The sequence below is a fragment of the Narcine bancroftii genome, chromosome 3, assembly GCF_036971445.1.
Source record: "Narcine bancroftii isolate sNarBan1 chromosome 3, sNarBan1.hap1, whole genome shotgun sequence".
Lineage (NCBI taxonomy): Eukaryota > Metazoa > Chordata > Chondrichthyes > Torpediniformes > Narcinidae > Narcine > Narcine bancroftii.
The window spans coordinates 158,684,920-158,709,561 of record NC_091471.1 but is presented as its reverse complement, the minus strand read 5'-3'; the positions used below and the strand labels follow the sequence as shown (position 1 = coordinate 158,709,561).

The 24,642-nt window shown below is 40.7% G+C and overlaps 1 protein-coding gene across 2 annotated transcripts in view; it reads right to left on the bottom strand.

Annotated features, from left to right (window-relative positions):
* Window positions 1–13,824: 13,824 nt before the first annotated feature.
* LOC138757764 (broad substrate specificity ATP-binding cassette transporter ABCG2-like) overlaps window positions 13,825–24,642 on the bottom strand; it is a 116,339-nt gene continuing 105,521 nt past the window's right edge. For both annotated transcript variants that reach the window (XM_069925599.1, XM_069925598.1), the window contains exons 14-16: window positions 22,284–22,373; window positions 20,583–20,683; window positions 13,825–15,368 (exon numbers count right to left, since the gene is read on the bottom strand). In XM_069925599.1, the coding sequence (XP_069781700.1) occupies window positions 15,221–15,368; window positions 20,583–20,683; window positions 22,284–22,373 (339 nt within the window). In that variant the 3' untranslated portion in view covers window positions 13,825–15,220. The remainder of the gene's footprint in view (window positions 15,369–20,582; window positions 20,684–22,283; window positions 22,374–24,642) is intronic.

Genomic DNA, 24,642 nt, shown 5'->3' with positions numbered 1-24,642 from the left:
GCTGGACGGGGGAAGGACACTGTACTGTGCCCCGATGTCTACCAAGAAACATCAGCCCGACAGGGAGTCTTGGATGTGGAGAAGGCTATGCATTTGGCCGGTCATTAAAACTTGGTGTTTCCCTGGAACGGGCAGGGGGAGCGGCATCAATGGGCCTCAGAACCCCACCTTTGATGATAGAAACAGTACAGCTGACTGATGGGGTTCGTCATTCGGGTGGTTGGTTGGTGGACTTCCTGGCTGGATGTTGCTTACTGTTTGAGCATAGTGCAGGCATCCCTCTTCGCCACCCATAGCAGGTCTGCTTGGGCAGCCAACTTCCTGGGGTCATCAAAGTCTTCTGCGATGAGCAGCCGGATGTCTTCAGGCAGCCACTCCAGGAAGATCAGCTGGAACACTGGGCAAGAGGAGTGACCATCATTGAAAGTGAGCACATCGCTCATGAGGGTGGAAGGGTCCCTGTCCCCTAAACCATAAATGTGCAGCTTAGAGACCGAAAGTGTGGGTTAGTAGCTCCTTGATGGCCACATACTTCCCTTGCTCCAGGGGCTGCTGGAGGAAGTTGATGATGCGTCTGCAGTGTCTTGATTAAGGGCATTGACCATGTGGTAGTAGTGCATGTCTGGCGAATGGCAAACTGCATCTCCGCCTGCTGGAACCACACCCATGGTTGCAACATCCAGAGGCCCGGCAGCTTCAACGCTACGGTGTTGGTTGTAGGTTGTTCCTCCACCGTCAGGTCCAAAGTGCTGTTTGGAGCAATCGGGGTCGCTACTATTATAGCTTGAGATATAAGGGGGTTATAGCTTGAGGATGAAGAAAGAAGACTCACAAAGGGAGTGTAATCGACACTGACTTTATTGGACTGTAGCTTTGCTTTTTATAGGCAGCTGGCCACGTCACCACTGGGGCGTGGTTTAAGCGGGGTTGGCTGTTGATTGGCTGTACTGGATGCGCGGGCCTGGATTGGACCCCCTTCAATCCACTGGCAGTGATTGGTCAATTCAACCACTATTCTTGCAGCCTATGGGAGTGGGCATCTCATCCCGTGTGCTTTTTGCTTGATTGCCATATTCTACAGCTGTTTCCAGTGTCAGCCCGCAGAGCAGATCACAGGCCGCTACAATATCAAATATCAATTATGCCTCTGACCAGATCAATAGATTGCCAGGACAAAGGAAAACACAAAAATATTCTTTAAGTATATTAAAGTATTCAAGAGAATTGGTTAACGTAAATATCACCATGGCCATCTTTGTGTGGATCCACAGGATATGGATGAAATCTTTAAATAAATTCTTGAATTTAAACATACAGCTCGTTAATAGGCCTTTCTGGCCTACAAGCCCAAATATACTAATTAACCTCAAAATCCTGTTCAGTTTTGGAACATAAATAGGAGCAGGAGTAGGCTATCTGGCCTGTTGAGCCTGCTGCCCCATTCAGTCAGATCCTGGACTTGGCTCCACTTACCCACCCATCCCCATAACCCTTAATTTCTCTATAATTCAAAAATCTATCTACATTAAATAGCTTTAATGAGGCAAAGCTTCATTGAGAACAGAATTCAATGAAAAATTCTCATCTGTCTTTACCAATGGAAAGATCATGGAAGCTAACGAATTGAAGCAAACAAGATACAATGTCTCGGACCATGTACAAAGTGCCAGGGAAAAGATGTTGACAGCTTGGACCACATTAAGGCAGGCATGACCTCAGGGCCTGATCAGGTACATCAGTGGTCCTTGTGGGAATCTAGAGAAGAAATTCTGGAGGCCCTTTCAGAGATATTTATATCATCTCTGTCCTTGGGTGATGTGCTGGAAGACAGAAGACCAATGTTGTGCATATTAAGGTAGCAATTCTAGTGAGATGTTGGATAGGCTGTATCTTTATCCTAAAGCAGGGGTGGACAAATTTGCTTAACGCAAGAGCCACATACAATAAACTTCGGATGTTTGAGAGCTGCAAGATACGAAAAAATATTACATACATGTTTTTACTCTTACATGCACATTTTGTTACAAAACTTATATAGAAATATTAAGAAATACATGTACATAATATTTATTCATGTATGTAGTTTTTAAACTGCTGATTTGTATTAGTTTCAATAATCAAAAAAGTACATACAATATAGCAATTAAATTGTGGACCAATTTTTAGGGTAAAATTTAGGGGGAGGTCGACTATTACACGCACATTTCTTTTAACTGTTGTACCTGCTTTGTTCGAGGCGTCAGGAGCTTCGATGGGCTGATGGTTGGGGCCTCGGTAAGATTCTGTGGCTGGGGTGTCAGGAGCTTAAATAGGCAGATGGCTGAGGTGTTGGGAACTCGGATGAGCTGGTGGCCAAGGCACCGGGAGCTCAGATGGCAGACAGCCAAGGTGTCGGGAGCTTGGATGGGTGGGTGGCTGGGGTGTCGGGAGCTTTGATAGAAGGGCAGCCAGCATCAGGAGCTTGAATGGGCAGAAATCCTGGGCCTAGGTGAGAGTCCCCAGTCACATGTGGCTCTGACATATAATGCGATTTTATGATTTCTGTCTCAGCCAACGTATTTCCGTCAGCCGCACTTTACACATCAAAGGGCTGCATGTAGCTTTCAAGGTGGCAAGAAGCACTTTGAAGATGAGAAACATTCTGGTAGGTCCAGCAAAATTTGGACAATTAAAATGTCTGGTCCTACATCATGAGCAATAGGGAAAACTACCAACTATTGTGACAAGATTAACTTTTCTTGGGAGTGACTAACTGAATGTGTTGAGGGTGTTTTGATAAAGCATATTTGGTGTGAATATGCTCTATCTTTAAAAATGCTTCTGGAACAATATGAATGTATAATTAAGGATTTTAAGGACAAGGCATAAATTTGCATCAAGCTTATATTGGTTGTTTTGATATATATATGTGCACTGGATGCTCAGAAAAAGATAAGTATGCACTGATTTTTTGTGCAATTTAGTTGACATTCTAATTATAACCACCACGTAGGAAGAATTTTGGCTATTTGAGGAACTGTTCAGAAGATCTCATCAAATGTCAACCTAAAGAACAGTAAATGTGCCAGGGTTCAGTGGAAGTGATTTATTTAGGTTGTTAAGCTGGTGAAAATGGGCTGCAGCCCGTTAAAGTTAAAATTTAGGACATTCAGCCTAAGCCAGAAAACATTACTGAGTTTTATTTTATTTTTTTCAACAATACAGCACAGTTGAAGACCCTTCCACTTCATGAAACCAATGTAGCCAAATTACACCCAATTAACCTACCAACCCTGTACAGTTTGGAGAGTGGGGGAAAACCAGAGCACCCAGAGAAAATTCATGCATATCATGTACAAACTTCTTACAGATAATGGTGGATTTGAACCCTGATTGCTGACACTATCCTGCCAACCACTACACTAACCATCCCACAATCATTTACTTTGCAATTTCTACTCAACTTTACCACAGCATTAATTGAATATATTAATTAGTATTTTTAAAAATATTTTATTTTCAATACTCATGCAAATCCAAGCAAACAATATGGTACATTTTCCTTCCACGGATTATAATTCAGAGTCCATCATTTTTCCCTCTCCCTTCCCTTATTCCCTCCCCTGCCCTCTCTCATAACTTATATAGATAAACAATTACATAAAAGAAACAACATGCTACCGGACCCCAAGTATTAAATAAATAATTAAAGGTAGGGGATAAACAATGAAAATGAGAATAAAAATTAAAATTTAAACTAAAACATGTTGGCTGTGCCACACCCTTCAGTTCACTCTCTCCTTTATATATCTGGTTGGATGGTTTATTTCTTTTCTCATTACTCAAAGCACAAGGCTCAAAAAGTTAGGTTGGGGGCAGTGTGGTGGTGGGCATAGATCATATCTGTGCTTCTATGTGCTTCACTTCAGCATAATCTTCTCCAGGGAATGCAACTCTGCATTTCCACATTCTATCATCCAATACTAAGCTGAGAGTCGGACTTGTTAGCAATACTATACACTTGCTGGCTACCAACAAGGCGACCTTCACAAACTGAATTTGGTGTTCGGAATTTCTAAATTGTATTTCCCCAATAACCCCAGAAGGTTCAATTACATATCCTCTGGAAAATCCACTTTTGTAATTTTTTTCAAAATGTCCCCCAGGATTACCCACCCCCGCCCCAGAAGGATCTCACCTTTGGACATAGCCAGGAGGAGTGGATAAAGGTTCCAACCTCTACACCACATCTAAAACACATTTTTGAAATTTCAGGCTTTGATTTATGTAATTTTTGCGGTGTGAGGTACAACCAATGCAGGAAATAATCTGGGGCATTGACAAATCCTATCATACTATTCAGACACAGGTCTTCATCAATTGTTATGTCCAGTGTAACCCTGGCTTTGGGCCCTCACTCTGGAATAAGAAATATATCCTAGAAATAAACTTGAACACATTCCCCTGTCAAATTAAAACCTTCATGGCACCACACTCCATTAGATTCATTCTTGGTCCTAATTTGTCTCTTAAGAAAGATCTTAATTGCAGAAAGAAGAATGTTCTGTTAGACAATCAAAATTTGATCCTCAGCTGTTCGAATGACATCACCTGCTCCTGATCATAACATTCCTTGATACACCTGATCCCTTTCTGCACTAAATGTCCAGGATCTTATTGCCCAGTCATGGCTGTTAAATTGTTCTGGGTCAAGGGCATATACATTGATTTATTTTATGCCATGTCTGGCATATGCTTTAGTATGGGGTTGTCCGTCTTTTTGGATATTAATTTAATGTCCCATTTGTATATAAATTCTCCTGCTATCTTTTCCCCATTGCATGTAGTCTAATTTGTGCCCAGGAAGGAAGGCCCCCTCCTTCAAAAAGTGAGGCAATAAACCTCACCTGGGATGCCCAATAATATTTCTTAAAATCTGGAAGTTTTGGACCACCTTGGCATCACCTTCATTCTTATACAGTTCACTCTACCCACTGATGTTATGGGTAGAGTTCTCCATCTTACCAAGTCCTCCTCGATCTTCTGGAGCAAGGGAAGATAATTTATCTTATATACATAGTGTAAGTCTTTCTCCACTTTTATCCCCAGGTACTTAATGACTTAATGCCTTCCTGCAGTCACTTAAATTGGCTTCCCTGTTGGTAGGGTCTATAATCCCCTTTTAGCAAAGGCATGATCTCGCTTTTGTTCAATTTACTTTATACACTGAGAACTTCCCATAATGCTCCAGTGTGGTCCTCAGTCTGGTCTACGAATCCCCTATCCCTCAGGTCCATAAAATACACTATCACATCATTAGCAAAAAGATTGATCTTGTGTCCCACCAGGCCAACCTTGAACCCTTTATGTCTGGATCCCACCTAATAGCTTCCACCTAATGGCTCAATGGCCAGTGTGAATAGCGCTGGGGTCAATGGGCAGCCCTTTCTACTGGATCTACTCAAAAGGAACACTGGAGACATCTGCCTGTTTGTAATAATTTTGGCCTGGGTTTTATGATAGTGTCCTCACCCAATTGTTTGTCCCAGTCCAAATTTCTCCACTACCATGAACAGGAAGTCCCACTCCAATCTTTTAAAGGCCTTTTCTGCACCCAGGGATACAACCACTCTTTGGTCCACCTCCAACTGCGCCAGATGTATTAAGTAATCTAGCTACATTGTCTGCAGATTGCGTTTTCCACACAGACCCCATCTGATCTGGTTTTGTTAGTTTTGCCAAGTGTTTCACTGACCTATTGGCCAATGTTTTTGCTATAATTTATAATCTGATAAATAGTGATATAGGCCTATAGGAGGCAGGCTTCAATGGATCCCTATCTTTTTCAGGTTCATTGTGATTATTGCTGTTGAAAAAGACTCCAGGAGGATATGCATTTCTGCTGCCTGATCCACCACCTTCATAAGAAGGGGCATTAAAAGGTCCTTGAATTGTCTATAAAATTTGGCAGGGAACCCAACCTCTCCTGGGGATTTACCCACCTGTAGAGTGCTCAGTGTGTGCTCAATCTCTTCTCTAGTGAAGGGGGCATCAAGACCCTCTCTCTCTCTCTTCCTGATCCAAATTTGGAAGTTCCAATGGAAGCACGGAATCGTCAATTTTAGCAGGTCCCCCCAACCCCGATTCTGATTTACACAGATCTTTATAGAACTTACAAAATGTATTGTTTATTTCTTTTGGCTTATACAAAATCTCACCTTCCCCCATTTGAATCGCATTAATTGCATACATAATGCATTCATTATTTTTGACAATGTTGATGAGGCAGGGTCAGTCAGCAAAAGATGAAAAGTTATCTGCAAGAAAAGCCTCAAAATGATGCATGATGACATCAATTAAGTGACATAGCTAGCAACTTCTGGAAAGAAGTCTGTTATTACCTTTATGGCAGCATCAAGAATGTAGAGCTTCTGATTCAGTATTTGTCAAAAATATCTCGAGGAAGTCACAGCAAGTACAGTAAATACATAGTAGTGGAAATCAAGTAATATTTTTCTGTTTATTCAATTCCATATTTATCGTATATGTCGTCAAATCACTTTTATTTATTGTTCATACCATAATTAATAATAGCTCAGAAAACAGGATCAGAGAGAGAGCAGATTTACATAAATATGAACTTTTAAAAATCATTTAAAACCCCACAATATACTAGTCCACATATGTTTGAGGAATTGAGGAGCCTGATGGCTTTGGGGGAAAAACTGTTGCACAATCTGGACGTGTGGGCCCGAATGCTACTGTACTTCCTTCCAGATGGCAAAAGGGAGAGAAGTTTACAGGAGGGGTGTGTGAAGTCCTTAACAATGTTATATGACTTCTGCATGCATCATGTCTCGTAGATGTCTGCCACGGTAGGAAGAGAGAACCCAATGATCTTCTCCACTGACTCCACTATTCTGTGCAGGGTCTTACAGTCTGAGCTGATGGTGATGCAATTGCTCAGAATGCTCTCAGTTCATCCTCTGTAGTGAGGATGGAGGGTGGAAGATGAACTTTCCTCAGCCTTTGCAGGAAGTAGAGACACAGCTGGGGTTTCTTGGCTACGGAGCTGGTGTTAAGGGACCAGTTGAGATTCTCTGCCAAGTGCACACCAAGAAACTTGGAACTCTTGACGACCTCAATGGTAGAGCTGTCAGTGGTCAGCGGAGAGTGATCCCCTCACATCCTTCTGAAGTTGACAATCTCCTCTTGTTTTATTAACATTCAGATACAGGTTGTTGGCTCTGCATCAACCCGTTAGCGACTGTACCTCATCTCTGTATGCTGATTCATCATTCTTGCTGATAAGGCCCACCATGATTGCATTGCCGGCGAAGTTGATGTGGTTCGAGCTGTGTTTTGCTGCACAGTTATGAATCAGCAGTGTGAACAGCAATGGACTAAGCCCACAGCCCTGGGGGGTGGGGCCCCGTGTTCAGTGTGATGGTCTTGGAAGTGCTGTTTTTGATCCGGGCTGCCCGAGGTCTCTCCGTCCGGAAGTCAAGAATCCAATTGCAGAGGGAAGTGTTTAGGCCCAACAGGCTCAACCTCTCTATTAGGTAGTGAGGTATGATTGTATTGTATGCTGAACTGAAGTCAATAAACAGCATTCAAATGTACGTGTCCTTATTTCTCAGATGGGTGAGGGCTAGATGGAGGGCAGTGGCGATGGCATCATCATCTATATGAGAAATGCAGGAGGTCCAGTGAGGGGGGTAGCAGGAACTTGATATGCCCCACGATTAGACTCTCAAAGCACTTCATGATGGTAGACGCAAATGCAACAGGGCGGTAGTCATTGAGACAGGACGCTGATGACTTTTACAGCATGGAGATGACAGTGGCAGCTTTGAGGCACATTAGAACTACGGTGCTGCTCAGGAGACGTTAAAGATGTCAGTGAGAACATCTGCCAACTGACCCATACATCCCCTGAGAACTCTACCTGGAATGTTATCCAAGCCAACAACTTTCTGTGGGTTGACCTTGCCTAACCCTCACCTCACATTGGCCACTGATCATTTGGAGGAGAGGTGGTGAACATGTACTCATTTGAATATATGTAATAAGGAAACATAAAATGGTGCTTAAAATTTTATTGCTGCTCCAAGACTGCAAACTGAAAGGATTATTCCATAACATTTCTTTCCGGAGGACTGAACAACCCTTAATACAAGTTGGAGTAAATATGTAAAATATTATCACTAATGTAAAACTTTGATGTGAAATTTATAAGGCTGGGTTGGTTCTTTGCAACAGAGGTTTTGGGGGGAAAAATTGAGGCTAATAGAACAAGTGCCTGGAGAGGAGTAAATAGGAAGAGGGATGCATCATCAACAACTCCAAAAGACTGGAAGTTATGCAAAACTAACAGGCTTTTGTTCACAATAGAATGAAAGCTCGTCCATGCTGGTTGACTGTCCAGAACTGGGGAGGGGGCTGTGGAAGTTATCTTTATTCAGGAGTCTGTGGGTGGAGCCACAAGTACAGTCAGCCAATGGGTATGCCCCAACAGATGGTTTACCACAAAGGGTATCTCTCTTTTAGCAGAGGAGTCAAGAATGAGGACCTATAAATTTAAAGTTAAGTGACAGAAGATTCGAGGTAAAATGAGATGATAAAATCTTTCTTCCTGAGGGTAACATGGACCTGGATTTTGATGCCTGAAAGGACAGCAGAAACAGAAAGAATTTCTCATTGTATTTAAACAATAATTGTTTCCATGCCTGCAGTGATATGGACCTAGTTGTGGACGTTGGAATTAAGCTTGGAGTCAGAGTTCAACAGCAGAAAAACAAGCCTTTTCAGTCCAGTCAACCAAAGTTTCTATCTAAGCTAGTCCCATTAGCCTGCATTTGGCTAATAGTCGGCTGAATTTTTTTATATTCTCCATCAGAGCCTTGATCATTAAAGGGCCAATGTACTAAACATCTTGCTCAGCACCGTCCACCTGTGTTCCATGGAACTATATACCTGTAGCCCCTGTCTCTTCTTCAAGGCCTTATTTACTGTTCATGTCCTGCCCTGTTTTAACCTGACAAAATGCAACACTTTGCATTTGTCTTGGTTAAATTATTTGGTAGAGCAAGGGAAACCAACCTGGAGTACTTTGAAATAGTTATATCTATTGGCAACATTAGTGTACGTGAGACATTAGCACAAAAGTAGTTGATGCAGAATAAGGTAATGCTATGATGTTGTTTATGGCATCAAGGTGAATCATTCAACATGGAATAAAATTAAAGGATTGAAGTTAAACATTAATAGTCGCAGAAATTAGGGAAGATCATTCCAGTTAGAATGAGTAGTCCAACTTTATGGTGTGACTGCAGTAAATAGGGACAGATCAATATATATATATTGTATTGATCAGTACATGAACAATGAGAGATGCAGCTTCCAGCTGGAGAAAATGAGCAGCTGAATTAATGGAGTAGGAAATCGAGAGATTAATCAATAGAAGTGCTTAAAGGAATTACAGAATTGTTAGTGATTTATGGCTGACATAATAATTGAATAGTCAGGGTATCAAGAGTTATGGGGAGAAAGGCTAACTGGGAGAATTGACCAGCTAATGATGGAATGGTGGAGTGGGTATGATGGGCCAAACGGCTTACTTCTGCTCCTGTCTTATAATAATCATGTACAAACATAAAATTTAAATATAAAAATGTGTAAATGTGGTCAGAAATCAGATACCTGACTTGGTAGCAGCTCCATTCCCAAGGTCAGACACTCAAAGCCTGACTTACCATCACTCAACTTCTGAAGCCAGGAAGCAGCATTCAGCTCAGCTCCTTGTGTACTAAGTTGGCATAATGTGACCTGCTCTCTTTACTTCCCTGAAAGCTTTTGAAAATGGGCATCGATAGCACTAAATAAAAATCACTCGCATCAACTTCCAAAAGGTTTTGAATTGAAATGTATCTGTGGACCTGATTTTTTTTTTAATATGCAATACAGGAATCAGCATGAATACTATTTTAATACTGTAATGTTTAATGTCATAGTCTAATATTGCCTGAGAATGATCAACACATGGTAAGTAGCACCCAAACAAGCAAAGTTTGGAGGTGCCATACATAGATATAGGTGGGAAGATAGAAGAGATAAAAGCTGAGGTGATCTACACAAACATGCTGGAGAAACTCAACAGGTCACACAGCACCCGTGGGAAGTAAAGGGTAACCAACATTTCAGGCTTGGGCCCCTTGTCAAATATAAGCTTCTCAGTTTTTTCTCTTCTACCCTCTCACCTTGACCTGTTGGCCTGTGCCCCTTTGTCCCTCCTTTCCTCCCCCTACTTTTTAAATTAGGCACCTGCCTACTTTTAACTATACTTAATGTAGGGTGCAGGCCTGAAATGTTCCTTCCTATAGATGCTGCATGACCTGCTGAGTTTGTGTATTGCATATGAATAACAGATTAGCTGATTAACGGGTAACAGCTATTACCCATTTATGGACCTTTTCTGGTTGGCAAGATTAATCCTATACCATACCACTTATTATATAAATTATTAAAAGTAACGGCCATAAAATTGTAAACAACTTGGATGAAGGCATCAAAAATATGGTAGTGTAGCTTGCTGCTACAAGCTATGGCTCTGCAGAGCCTAGAGCACAGAAGTTAGAGCTGCAGGCAGGTTAGCTCGGAAACACTGTTCCCAGAAAGAATCACACAAACCCAGTTGAGTGTAGTTAACACTGAGCTTTATTGGGCTCACAGACCTGCTTTTATTCTCAAGCTGAGAGGTGTGGTCAAAACCCTCTCAGCGCTGATTGGTGTGTTTGTGATTCGCTTTCCATGATAGGCCAGTTAAGCTCCTTTGGTTGTGGCCAATTGGAGGGCAGCTCTGCGAGCCTCATGCAGCCTGCTGGATCGTCACGTTAGTCCTTCATTTTGTGAGGCCCTGTGAGGGAGCTGCAAAGGGCTACCCCAGTAGCCAAATTTGCTGAGGCACAAAAATGGGAACTTAAGACTGTGTCAAGGATGTAAAGAGATTACAATAAGATGTAGATGGGAAAAGAGGGTGGGACAAAGATCCAGCAAATGGAAATTATCCATTTTGGTGAGAAAAATACGTTATCTAAATGTGAGAATTTGCAGAATTCTACTGCCTAGTGAGATCTGAGCAGAATTTGCAAAAGACTAATGCACAGGTGTAGCAAATAATTAGGGAAGCTAAACTGAATGTTGTTGCCAGAAAAATTGTACTCAAGTAGACAACAGAGAGATGCTGCAGGCACTCAATGTGTCAAGCAGCATCCAGGGACATGATCAGTGAACAGTTTCATTGGACCCTTTGACCCAAAATGTTGCCTGACCACTTCTCTGCATGATGCTGTCTAACCCACTAAGTCTTTCTTCATTTAAGAACTGCAACTGCTGGAATCTTATGTTTCTACAAAAGGAGAGAAATTATGCCAAATCATATGGGGCATCAGTGAGATCCTATCTGGAATACTGTGCACAGAATTTCCTCACTTAAGAAAGGATGCTATTGCATTGGAAATTCAGAAAAAAATTACTAGATGAATACCTGGAATACTGGATTGTCTTAAGGTTGGACAAGCTAGGGATGTATCCATGGAGCTCTGAAGAATGACAGGAGATTTCACTGAAACATACAAGATCCTGAGGGTCTTGGGAGAAATTGGATATGGTGAGCATGCGGAAGAATCTAGGTCACTGTTGCCCATTTAATGCAGATATGAAGCAAAGAATGTTCTCCAAGGACTGTGAGCCATTGGAACTCTCAAACCCAAAGGCCAATAATATCAGCTTTTGAGTAAGTCTTCGACAACATTTGATAAGCAAGGTAAAAGGTTACCTTGGCTAGATGGGCATGCAGAGTTGAGCTTACAGTCTGACCTGACTGAGTGACAGAGCAGGGTCTTAAGGAAGGAACGTTTTATTCCTGCTTGCATTAATTTGTCTCCAAAGAATGTATATAGAGTATAACTAAACAAAATGTGATACTTAAACACAAATGACTAGCAAGCCAACAACTTAAAAATGTGTTGAAAGAGTTTGGTTTAAAGAAAACTCAAAAGTAAGCTAGGTTTAGGAAAGGAATTCCAAAACTTAGAGGAGTATTTACAGCTAAAGTTGCAATTGGTGAACCATTTAAAAATGTGGGGTTCACCGGTCAAAGTTGGTAGAGACCTTGGAGTCAAAATTAATACCATATGATCCTAAGAAAACTTGAAGTCTAGCAGCATCTGTGGAGAAAGAGTTAAAGCTTCAGCTCAATGACCTCTCATTAGAACTGGGAATGATCAAAGATAGGAACATAGGAAGTAAGAACAGGAGTAGGCCAAAAATGGCCCATCGAGCCTGCTCCGCCATTCAATACAAACATGGCTGATCTAATTTATGACCTAACTCCACCTACCTGCCTTCTCCCCATATCCCCTAATTCCTCGATCATGTAAAAATTTATCTAACCGAATTTTAAATATGTTTAATGAGGCAGCCTCAACCACTTCCCAGGTTAGAGAATTCCAGACAAAATTTGTAATGGCCGTGGAAGACAAAATAAGATTAACTATTAAAAGACATGGCAGAGTAAAAAGCTTGAGATGACAAAAATACAGAACAAATACCTATTCGGACTAAATGAATGGAGAGAGATTAGGAAATGTTGATGATCAAAGGAAGTCACTGAAGGGCAACATACATACAAGTAATGAGAAGGAGGCATAGTATGTTACTGCAATTGTACAGGGCCACAGTCTCTTTATCTTGAAATAGCAAGTTTGAAGTACAAGAGGTGAATGAGTAGACCAGGCCTGTATTCTCTGGTATGTAGAAGAATAACAGGAGATCTTGTGAAAAGGCTTGACAGGATAGATATAGGATGATGTTTCTCCAGCTGAAGAGTCTCAGATCAGGGCTTCTGTTTCAAAATAAGGAGAAAGCCGTGCAGAATTGAGATGAGGAAAAGTTTCTTCACCCCAAAGGATGGAACGTTTTACTGTGGAGGGTTAGTCGTTGCATTATTATCAACATGGCTCCTAGAACGCTTCCACCAGCGTTGTCTCCGCTCCATCCTCAACATTCATTGGAGCGCCTTCATCCCTAACATCGAAGTACTCGAGATGGCAGAGGCCGACAGCATCGAGTCCACGCTGCTGAAGATCCAGCTGCGCTGGTTGGGTCACGTCTCCAGAATGGAGGACCATCGCCTTCCCAAGATCGTGTTATATGGCGAGCTCTCCACTGGCCACCGTGACAGAGGTGTACCAAAGAAGAGGTACAAGGACTGCCTAAAGAAATCTCTTGGTGCCTGCCACATTGACCACCGCCAGTGGGCTGATATCGCCTCAAACCGTGCATCTTGGCGCCTCACAGTTCGGCGGGCAGCAACCTCCTTTGAAGAAAACCGCAGAGCCCACCTCACTGACAAGACAAAGGAGGAAAAACCCAACACCCAACCCCAACCAACCAATTTTCCCCTGCAACCGCTGCAACCGTGTCAGCCTGTCCCGCATCGGACTTGTCAGCCACAATCGAGCCTGCAGCTGACGTGGACATTTACCCCCCCCATAAATCTTCGTCCGCGAAGCCAAGCCAAAGGAAAGGAAGGATTATCAACATGCATTTCTGTATATTCAGGGAATTAGAGGAAATGGGAAATGCTGGAAAATGGCACCATGAGGGTGAGGAAGTGATAAGCAATTTCATCATTTTCTTATTAGATGAAATGCCAAGCAGGCACAAAGGGTCACATGGTCTATTCCTACTCCTTGTTCTTACAAATCTTGAAGGAAAGTAGGGAATCTAATAAAATTGTGGTGTGGTGGTGAGGTGCTCAAAGGAATCAGTTCAGAAACCAAGAATGTTGTAGCCACTTTACTTTGCATTTGAGCTGTGTGCAATCATAGATCAAGTGAAAGCCATAAAGATCCACTGAATGTTCAATTTTTAAATGCAAACATCCATTCAATAAGACGATCACATTCATATTAAACCAGCTGATTTAAAATAATTACCAATATATAATTCAAAGAAAATCTTATAAACATTGCATTAAACATAATTTTTGTTCTCATAATCATACTTTGTTTTCAGGTACAATTTTTTAAATCTCAAAAGTATATATATTTTAAAACAAGGCAACAGCATTCTTCCTCATATAACTTGGCACTTCATTTAGATGCCAGCATTTGGGGGAATAGTAAGGAGTTCCCCAAGTGGCATTAAAATAGTCAGACATCAAGGAAGTGCCTACCATGGAGGCTGTGAAGCATAAATGTCAACAGATTGAGTTCTGGGTTGAGGGGTTGTACAAGCAGTGTTTGGGTAAAATGGGCATAACCTCTTGAGTTCTGAATGACAGGTGATCTTACTTAAAAAAAATAAAGGGGTCTGGGTGTCTGACAGTACATGCTGAAAATTATAGAACTCGGTGACATAGATGAAGAAAAGTTCTGTCCTGAAAAGACTAAATCTTTGGGATTCGTAACTCCAGAGACCTGACAGTTGCTAAAGTACTGAATATATAGCAATCAATATATAATTAGATGCTGGGGATCAAATGAAATAGGGATCATGAAGAGATATGGAGATGGAAGAGGTCCTGCCAAGATCTTGAATGGCATTATAGGCACATTGGGTTATATGGTCTATTCCTGTTCCCAGTTGCATTAATAATGAAAAACAAAAAAAGACTGCAGAAAGTCCGTAAGAAAAACTGAAATTGCTAAAGTTCCTCAGCCATTGAGGCTCATTCTGGTGAGAAGTCATGGATCGGAAACATTAACTCAGCTCTTCCCCCCCACCCCCCCCACCCCCCCCACCCACCTCCCCAGAGATGCTGTGTAACAGCTAGTGTTCTGGCAATCTCTGCTTTTACGTGATTGGCTTCTGAATAACTGAGTGAAGAAAATGCACCAGATGAATGGTGGTAGAGCGGGCTGTATGGTGGCCATCATTCGAAAGGAACTGGGAATATGTCCAACAGTGACGTCTAATGTACAATAAATGCCTGTTCGTTTGCAAGACCAACAAGCATTTATTTGTTCTTCATTGCGACAGCATGAAATCCCTGAGTTGTGAAATTGGTGACAAATGTACATCCACACAGAAACTGTGAAATGCAATTTTCTTACTTAACACGAGTGACAAATCATTTAACATTTAAAAAATATAATTTTTGGCAACATCTAACACAAATTAGGAACATACAAAATATCAGCCAAAACAAATTTAGCCTCACCTATTTGTACAATAACTATGAGAATTTCTTCATAAATCGGAGCTTTAAGTAAGAAATCGTAAATAAAATGAGCATCATCAATGCCATTGCCAGGTGGTTCTGCCACAAGGCCCATCTGCTTGCTTCAATCCCTTGTTTCTCAAGAAATTGCTCTCCAGTACATCTAAAATACAAGGCATTTTATTCATAACAAATGCATTATTTGGATAGGTATCCCTCAGAAATTCCCAACCCGACATGTCTATCCATTGTACTGTCAAAATGAGGCTTCTCCCAAAATGGAGGAACAACACCTTATATTCTGTCTTGGCCCTCTCCAACCAGATGGCATTAACAATGACCTCCAATTTCCGTTAACTTCCCCCTCCAAGACACTCTCTTTCCCAATCCCTCTGTCACCTTTCCCCTTTCCCCACTCCTTTCCCTTCCCTATCCTATCAGAGCTATCCTTCTGCTCTCTCCCTTTATCACTTCTACCCTCCCACCTCTATCCACCTATGACCTCTTATCTGTTGGCCTGTGCTTCTCCCCCTGCCCATTCCTCCCTCTCCTTCTCGCCCCCCCACCCCATCACCTTTTCATTCAGGTGCTTGCCTGTTTTGCTTATACCTGACGAGGGACAGAGCCCATGCTTGAAACGTTGGTTATCCTTTACTTCCTATGCTGTATGACCTGCTAAGTTTCTCCAGCTCGTTTGTGTATTACATTATTTGAACACGTAGATTTGGTTGACTGGAAAATGTGACCAGCATTCACCACCGCTGAAAAGACAACTTCAATTTAATTTTACCTTATCTCAGTAAAATATCCTCATATGTTTTGTAGGGAAATCAAGGGTTACAAACGAAGGAATTAATGCATGTAACCAAATGCTTGGTTGAGCATTTAAGGTAAGATAAAGGACAAAATTGAGTAACTGATTTGAAAGATTTGAGAACTGGTCTTCAATGGTTGGGCAAGGCAAAATGCAGATGCGCAAGGAATCAGAACTGGAAAAGTGGAGAGATTGCTAAGGACTACATAATTGAAGAACTTTGTAGGAAGGGATTTGAAATCAAAAAGGCCAATAGAGATTCTGCAGATCAGGTGGCAATACTGACAGGTGAAGCTTTCTGGTACGTTGGGATACGAACAGCAGTTTTGGATGAACTCAAGTCCAGTGGATCCCAAAAAAAAGAAAAAAAATCACAAAAGCTTGGTTGAAAATTTATTGAGATCAAGTGAGCATCTCAAATTTCCAGCAATACTCTTCATCCATAAATACAAGGACAGTGATCATATCTGTAAAGATGTTCTCTTTTGAGTAAAAATAAATAATTTTGAATGATATTTCTACATAATTGGGTGCTTTAAACTTTCAGATGTTTATGCTATTTTAGATTGAACTAATTGGGGAAATGAGAGAAGTTACTGTCAGTTATTTTTGTCAAACGACATCAATTTTGGAAGATTCGGTGGGCACATTCAAAACTTTAAATTACTGATGGTAAAAGAAAAAAAAATGCTTGCATTTATAGGATGATGATTAACCAGAGGAAATGTTTAACCGAACTGGAAATAAAGAGCAGAGATTTAAAAATGAGTTATAGTCAACTGAAAAAAGCTGTTAGGCAAGGCTGATGCCCAATGTAATAAAATGTTTCTAACAATAAGGCTGTTGCAATTCTGTTGCTATCTTTTGGGAGTCCAAAGTCTGCAGTAACATTTAGAAAGACAAAAGTTAATTCTTTTAAAGAAAAGGGCAATCCCTGTTGCAACGTAGAATATTACTGATGACTACAATTGGGAACTCATGAGAATTGAACATGTACTACCATAGGAATAGACTGGTCCTCTACCGGCATCACCTACGGCTCCTAGAACGCTTCCACCAGCGTTGTCTCCGCTCCATCCTCAACATCCATTGGAGTGACTTCATCCCTAACATCGAAGTACTCGAGATGGCAGAGGCCGACAGCATCGAATCCACGCTGCTGAAGATCCAACTGCGCTGGGTGGGTCACGTTTCCAGAATGGAGGACCATCGCCTTCCCAAGATGGTGTTATATGGCGAGCTCTCCACTGGCCACCGTGACAGAGGTGCACGAAAGAAGAGGTACAAGGACTGCCTAAAGAAATCTCTTGGTGCCTGCCACATTGACCACCGCCAGTGGGCTGATAACGCCTCAAACCGTGCATCTTGGCGCCTCACAGTTTGGCGGGCAGCAACCTCCTTTGAAGAAGACCGCAGAGCCCACCTCACTGACAAAAGGCAAAGGAGGAAAAACCCAACACCCAACCCCAACCAACCAATTTTCCCCTGCAACCGCTGCAACTGTGTCTGCCTGTCCCGCATTGGACTTGTCAGCCACAAACGAGCCTGCAGCTGACGTGGACATTACCCCTCCATAAATCTTCGTCCGCGAAGCCAAGCCAAAGAAGAACCATAGGAATAGCTGGCAACAGCACAGACTGAATTTAGGAAAAGCCAGATAATCACAGGAGAGAACGATAATGACAGTATGTTGAGAGTTAAATTAAGAGGTGGGAGATGGCTTGTGTGGAATATAGACAAAATGTAGTTTTGCTGCTCTTGTTTTTCTCCCCCCACAAGACTGCAATCTGGCCTTTTCCTTAAGCAAGTATTTATTCAAATCCCTTCTGAAGACTGCTCCTGCACCTGCTTCTATTGCCCTATCTAACCACAGATTTCAAGATGATCATAACTCAGTGACAAATCCCTGCTCTTTGTTGAGAATTACATTAAACATTTCTTCTGGCTTCTCACCATCCTACAACTTCAAGGTCTTATTTCTTTTCATTTCATGATCAGTACCTCATAAAATTTTGAATGTGCCCTCAAAATCTTTCTAAATTGCTATCATCTGAGAAAAATAATCCAATTTCACTTATTTTTCCAATTTCTTCTATTGAAAAAATGTTCTTAAAGACACCACAAGGCTTCCAGTATATCTTCTAGTTGGTATTCAAACAGTTCCTCAAGACAACATTCTACTGTCCCCACTGAACTTTACAAAATAGGATAGAATTTAAGTTACGAATATAACATTCACAGAACATGCCCATATACACATGCGTGTGAGTGTGTTATTTTAAGATGTAAATATAGTGTGGAGAATCTCACCTGTCATGTGACCCTACCAGTGAGTACTAGTGGGAGGTTGCATCACTGGCTAATTAAGGTTGGACCCCGCTCACCTAACCATTGGCCCCTTTAATCACCTAGTGATTACCTGGCTGGACCCTCCAGCTTACTGTACTATAAAGTCCACCATGTGGAGTAGCTCTTCCTCCTTTGCTCTTCAGCCCTGAAACGAACCCTGCTCCACTCCAGGGCATGAACCATGGACAACACTGGACGAATCGTTGGTCAGATGTGCACAAGGATCAGGGCTGCTATATATTGTTGTAGTGTTGTAGATCGCATTCCACATTAGACAAGGAATGGCAGGCAGCATACTGTAGTCCTTGGTTGTGACACAAGTCTGTATAAACAGTTGCTGGTATCTGTAATCATTGTATGTGATGTGACTGCGTTGTACTGTGCTTGTATGACTGTAAGCAGTTGAGACCCATGTGACTGATTATACTGTGTTGTGTGATTGAGAGTAATTAGTGTGCTATCCCTGTTGGAATCCCCTTACATGTCTTTCAATAAAGATCATTCCTGTGTTCAGCCTGTGTCTAGACTTGTTGCTCTCGGAACCCATCAAACTTGTTTCCCTTTCCACACAACAGTAATTAAGCAAGAGAAGGTGCAGAATAGATTCACTAGGACAGTGGTTCTCAACCATTTTTTCTACTCACATACTACCTATGCCATAGGTGCTCTGTAGTTATTAGTAAGGGATTACAAAGTGGTATGTGAATGGAAATAAAAAAGGAGAACTGTTGCACTAGGGCATTATTAGGATTGGAGGAATTCTGTTGGAAGGAGATTGGATTGACTGGGACTGCTTTCCCCATGTGAAGGCCAAGGTGGGGGTGCAAAGATGAGGCGGGGGGGTGGGGGGGAGAGTCATATTTTATCCTAGGGTTCAGGAATCTAAAACGAGAGGGCATAGACTTAAGGTGAGAGTGAAAGATTTACAGGGGACCTGAGAGGTAAATTTTTCCACACAGAAATGGTAGAGAGGAGTTAATTTATGACATGCCACAGGCATTTGGACATGTTCATGACTAATTTAGGTATGCATACAAATTGGTTGCCAGGAATGAGTTGGGTTGAAGGCCCGTTTGCATGCTGTACATATTTATGAAGTCAACTTCTACCACATTTGGAAAGTGTTCAGAGACTGAACTTTGAGTGTTGGTACTATCTTGAGGCTCACTCTCATGGTCATTAAAAAAAATAAACAAAAAAATGGCGCTGCCGGAGCTGCTATTACAGCAGCCCTGCTGCTGATGTGGACCCGATAGCGCGGAGACACAGCACTGCTCTGAGGGGTTCAACTGCATGGTCCAATTCCTGGCAGCCCCATAATGAATTTAATGACCTGTCAGAGGAGCCAACGGTGTTTTTAAACCAAAATCCTGCAACCGCACGTCTGTGGCGGTGCCTTTCCTAGGCGGCGGCCACATGGCGTTGCAGAGTCCAGGGAACAGCAGACCAGCATAGGGCACCAGAATTGGGGAGAACACCCACCTCCCTCCCCTACTGAGGAGGAGAAGCAGAGGACCTTGAAGGATGGTGACCATGGCAGCAGAACAGCAAGGAGGTCAGTTGATGAAGGAACCTAAATGGAAGGTGACAATGGCACCAGACCAGCGATGGGCTCAATGGCTGAGGTACTGATACAGGGTGCAGGCTGTTGGAGACTGGCTCATGGGAACCAGGTAGTGGAGGAGCTGGAATTCAAGAGGAGGTTGAGGGCACTGAAGGGCTTTTGGCCCTGAAGGCTACCCGATGGCATCGGAGGCTTTATCTGGAGCTCAGATTGTTGAAGATCAAACAGGAGTCTGTGCGGCTGTAGAGCTGCAGGCATGCTGGAGGCATATCCTCCACTCGGTGACTCTCTCTCTCTCTCGTACTGTAAGGGATGTCGGGGAACACTAATGGCAACTTTTTGTCCGCCTTATGGTAGGCAAAAGGCAATTTCTTGTAATGTAACAAGTTCTGTATTATTACATGACAATAAAGGAATCTGGAAATAAGTATGACATCTTTCCAAACTCAGTCATTCCCCTCTCTGGTGGATTCCTCTCAGACATTCTCTCCACACTTTCCTTCCTTCCCTCTTATTTGTCAGTGTACTGCTCAAATTGGGAAGAGATCCAATAGGTTTGTCAGAAAATGATAGGATACAACTGATCTTTGGGAAATGAAATTAGTCTTTTCCATTTATTGTTCTATAGGTTTTGTTTTGTTTATACTTACATCACTTCAGGAAGCGTTCCATCAATTTTTGTTCTTGGAGAAGATATCAATTCAGAAATATTACAAAACTTCAGACCCACAAATTCATTCACCTCCAGAGCCTGTGGAAAACCAAAGCAATTATTCTGATAGTTTCACCAAAAGATCTTGACGGCAAAAAAAAAGTTTACCATGAAGTAAAACACAAAAGTCTGCAGACACTGCAGTTGAAGTGAAAACACAATGCTGGGGAAACTTAGCAGGTCAAACAGTGTCCTTTATATAGCAAAGGTAAAGATACATGAACAACGTTTCAAGCTTGAGCCCTTCATCAAAGTAAGAAAGCCCTTAATCAAGCTCAAGCCCAAATCGTTGCTCATGTATCTTTACCTTTGCTATATAAAGGACACTGTTTGACCTGCTGAGTTTCTCCAGCGTTGTGTTTTCACTTCTAAATCTACCATCTCTGCTGTCCAGAACACTTCACCAAAAGTTTAAAACTGTCTCATGGCTGATTATGGTTTATGACCATATCATCAAATGATTCAATTACACCATTCGGAAGGAAGAAAGATTTAAGGCTCATCTCGTCCATACATAATGATTTTTGGTACAACTCCCCAATTCATCCACTCTCACCAACTTTCCGTCCAGCCCTGAAAATATTTTCTATTCAGTTGACTTGTATTTACATAATTGTAATTTATAGTAATTTTGCACACCTTGTTCTCCACAATACTGCTTCTGCAAAACAATACGTTTTGTGACACATATTTGTGACAATAAACTGAATTCTGATTATTTTTAGATGCACTTGTATACTGTGTATTGTAAGTTCTCACTAAAACACAAGATTATGAATCCAATTAGTTCTTTAAATCTGGTTATACCATTCAATTACATGGCTGATATAAGATTTTATTTTTCCCCCCATATTCTTTCTAACATTTTGGCTTGATTGATATGTTTCTAGCAACTTATCACTTTGGTTACACCATGGGTATCTTTGGGTGGCATGGGTTCATGGGCCAGAAGGGCCTATTATCTTGCTGTAAATCTAAATTAAAGTTAAAATCATTATTTTCATCTACCATTCAAACCCTTCCATCAGCCTTTATGGCAGTGGGTTTTTCTAACCACTCTCTAAATGCCCAAGTTTAATATTTCAACTCTAACCCCCAATCCTCAACTACCCCCAGCAGATATGGATTTATGCATTACCTTAAATCTTCTACTTAACATTTTGAAAATGTAGGTCAGATCTTCAAAATTCTTTGTTATATTATACCTCTCTTCTTAATTTGTATGGAAATCTAGATATCATCCTGCAAAATCTACATTGCACTGCCTGCAGGTTACGTAGTATATTTTTCCAAAAGTGTGCTGCCCAGGATTGCTCATAACTCCATGGATGCTCTAACCAAGGCTTTAAGAATATCAACCTCTGGACACCATTCAATTACGTTGCTTTTCTTGTCTCTTTTAATTTACACTATTTCAACTTTCAATCTTCAAAAAGTGCCCTGATTTATCTTTTTTAGTACCCGCTGAAAATTACTTCTCATTTCCTATTTTGGAACCATTTACCAAAGTTAGGAAAGTCATTTAAACTTTTAAAAATAGAGTGAAAACATTTACAGTAGGAAAAGGATTGGGGAGGAAAAGATTGGGATAGGACCAGTGGGGGAAGTCTTAAAGAACTATTAATTCCTGGGTACTTACTGTGAGACCATAATGAGGAATACTCAAATATTGCAGCCAAGACAACCAATTTACAACACTTGGCAGATTTACCAGGAGGCCGGAAAATAGCTGGAAACAATGACAAAGAGTTGGTAGCCTAAGGTCACAACCATATCAACCCTACTGCACAGTCCCTCCTCCAACAATGCCTTGTGCACCATCTTCAAAATCCATGAAAGTCATTTACTTGGCATCTCCAAAACTCAATATCCATAAGGGCAGAAGGTGCATTGGAACACAGCCCCTATCCTTCTGCCAATTAGCACCATGGGCGCACCTTCACCAAGTTGGCATGGTTAATGTAGAGGCGACATGGTTAGGGCAACTCTATTACAGCACTGGTGACCTGTGATATCTGTAAGGAATTTGCATATTCTTCCTGTAACTGTGTGGGTTTCCTCCAGGTGCTCCAGTTTTCTCCCAACCTCCACCATGTTGAGGTTGGTAGGTTAACTAGGCAGCCCAGGTTTCATGGCCCGAAGGCCTTCTAGCGTGCTGTTTCATTAAAATTAAAAGGACTACAATGGTGAAAGAAGCAGTTTCATAAATATCTTCTCAGGGACAATTAAGGATGAGCAATAAATTATGGGCATCCAGTAATCATCCCTCATCCAAAAACAAGATAAACAGTAAAAATTATGCCCAAAAATGTGAATCAAAAATAATGATAAAAAATACTTTATCATTACTCCTGGGAAACATTCCAACATTAATTTTAAGAGCTATGGTACAATATTAATAATTTTTCCCTCAAGATTTATATCTGCTCCACTTTAGACTATTTTCACCATTGTTTCTACGAGTGAGAATGTTATGTTTATACATCAGTTAGGCTACATATAAAAAATTATATTACAAAATTATTTTCTTCATAATCAGCATAATCAGCTATACACTAAATGTATATTCTTCCTCCTTTTGTTTTTACAGTTTTTCTTTTTACTTATATGCATAAGTTTCTCACTTCATTGGATTCTTGTTGCCCAACAATTTGCAGCGTATTCTTTGTCTTTGAAACAAGTGCAAAACTTTATGATCATCACATCACCCATATTCTCATTCTTTTTTCCCTCAAACTTTATTTAAAGATAGAAAAAACATAACATACAGTCCAATCATCATCAAAAATTAATTTTACAAATATATAAAAAGAACAAAAAAATAAAAAAAATATAAAATCACCAAAAAAATACAATTAAAAAATTCCCCAGACCAGCCCTCCCACCCCTTCAGCCAGCTTCCTTAAGGGGAGCCAAAAATATAAATTATATTCAAAAAAAAATTATAAATGTTAAGAATAATTCAATGCATATATTCCAAATACAGAGATCATTTACTAACAAAAAAAGGAATAATTATCATGTAAATTATAGGTAATTTTTTTCCATAACAATACAAGTTTTCAATTCATTGTGCCAATGTAATAAAATTAATCTCTGTATTGTCTTTCCAAGTACTCACAACACATTTACGTGCTACTGATAACACCAAACGTAGAAAAGCAATTTGAATTTTATCCAAACCTAATCCCCTCAATGAAATCAAATTACCCAAGTAAATCATTGGGTCTAATGGTAATGTAAATTTATACAATTTTTCCAAAACCACTTTAATTCCTTGCCAGAATGGTTGAACTTTAACACGTCCAAACAGCATGTAAAAAAGTTCCAATACATGTATCACATTTAAAATATAAGTCTAAATTACTAAATCCACATTTTTTTAGTTTCTCCGGAGTCAAATATAATTGATGTAAAAAATTAGTCAACTTATCTACATTTTCCTGACACATATCCACCCAATCATCTTCAGGAAAAATAAACACTAAATCACTTTCCCATTTAAGTTTAGATTTATCCCAATCTTGTTTATCCATATTATCTTGTAACAAATTGTACATAACCGAAATATAACCCTTCTTTGGTACAGATGAAATCAAAGACTCAAATCTCGACAAAGTAGGTAAATTCATCTCTCAACCATAATTATCCTTTATCAAGGCTCTAAGTTGGTAATACACAACCAAAGAATTTACAGGTATATCAAATCTCTCTCTCAATTGATTAAAAGAAAGAAACTGACCCTCTTCAAAACAATCCTGTATTGTCTTTATACCTTTAAAATCCCAACTCTTTAAATAATTAATAAACATTGAAAAATAAATAAGTTAGTTATTATACAATGGGGTTAAAATTGAATTTATCTTTTGATCCCAAAATCCTAATTTTTAAAAATCCAGATCTTTAACAAATGTTTCAATACCGGCATATTATATTCCTGTAACAAATTCAAGTTCCAACGAAATATAAATTCATGTACCTCAACCTCAGAAATGCAC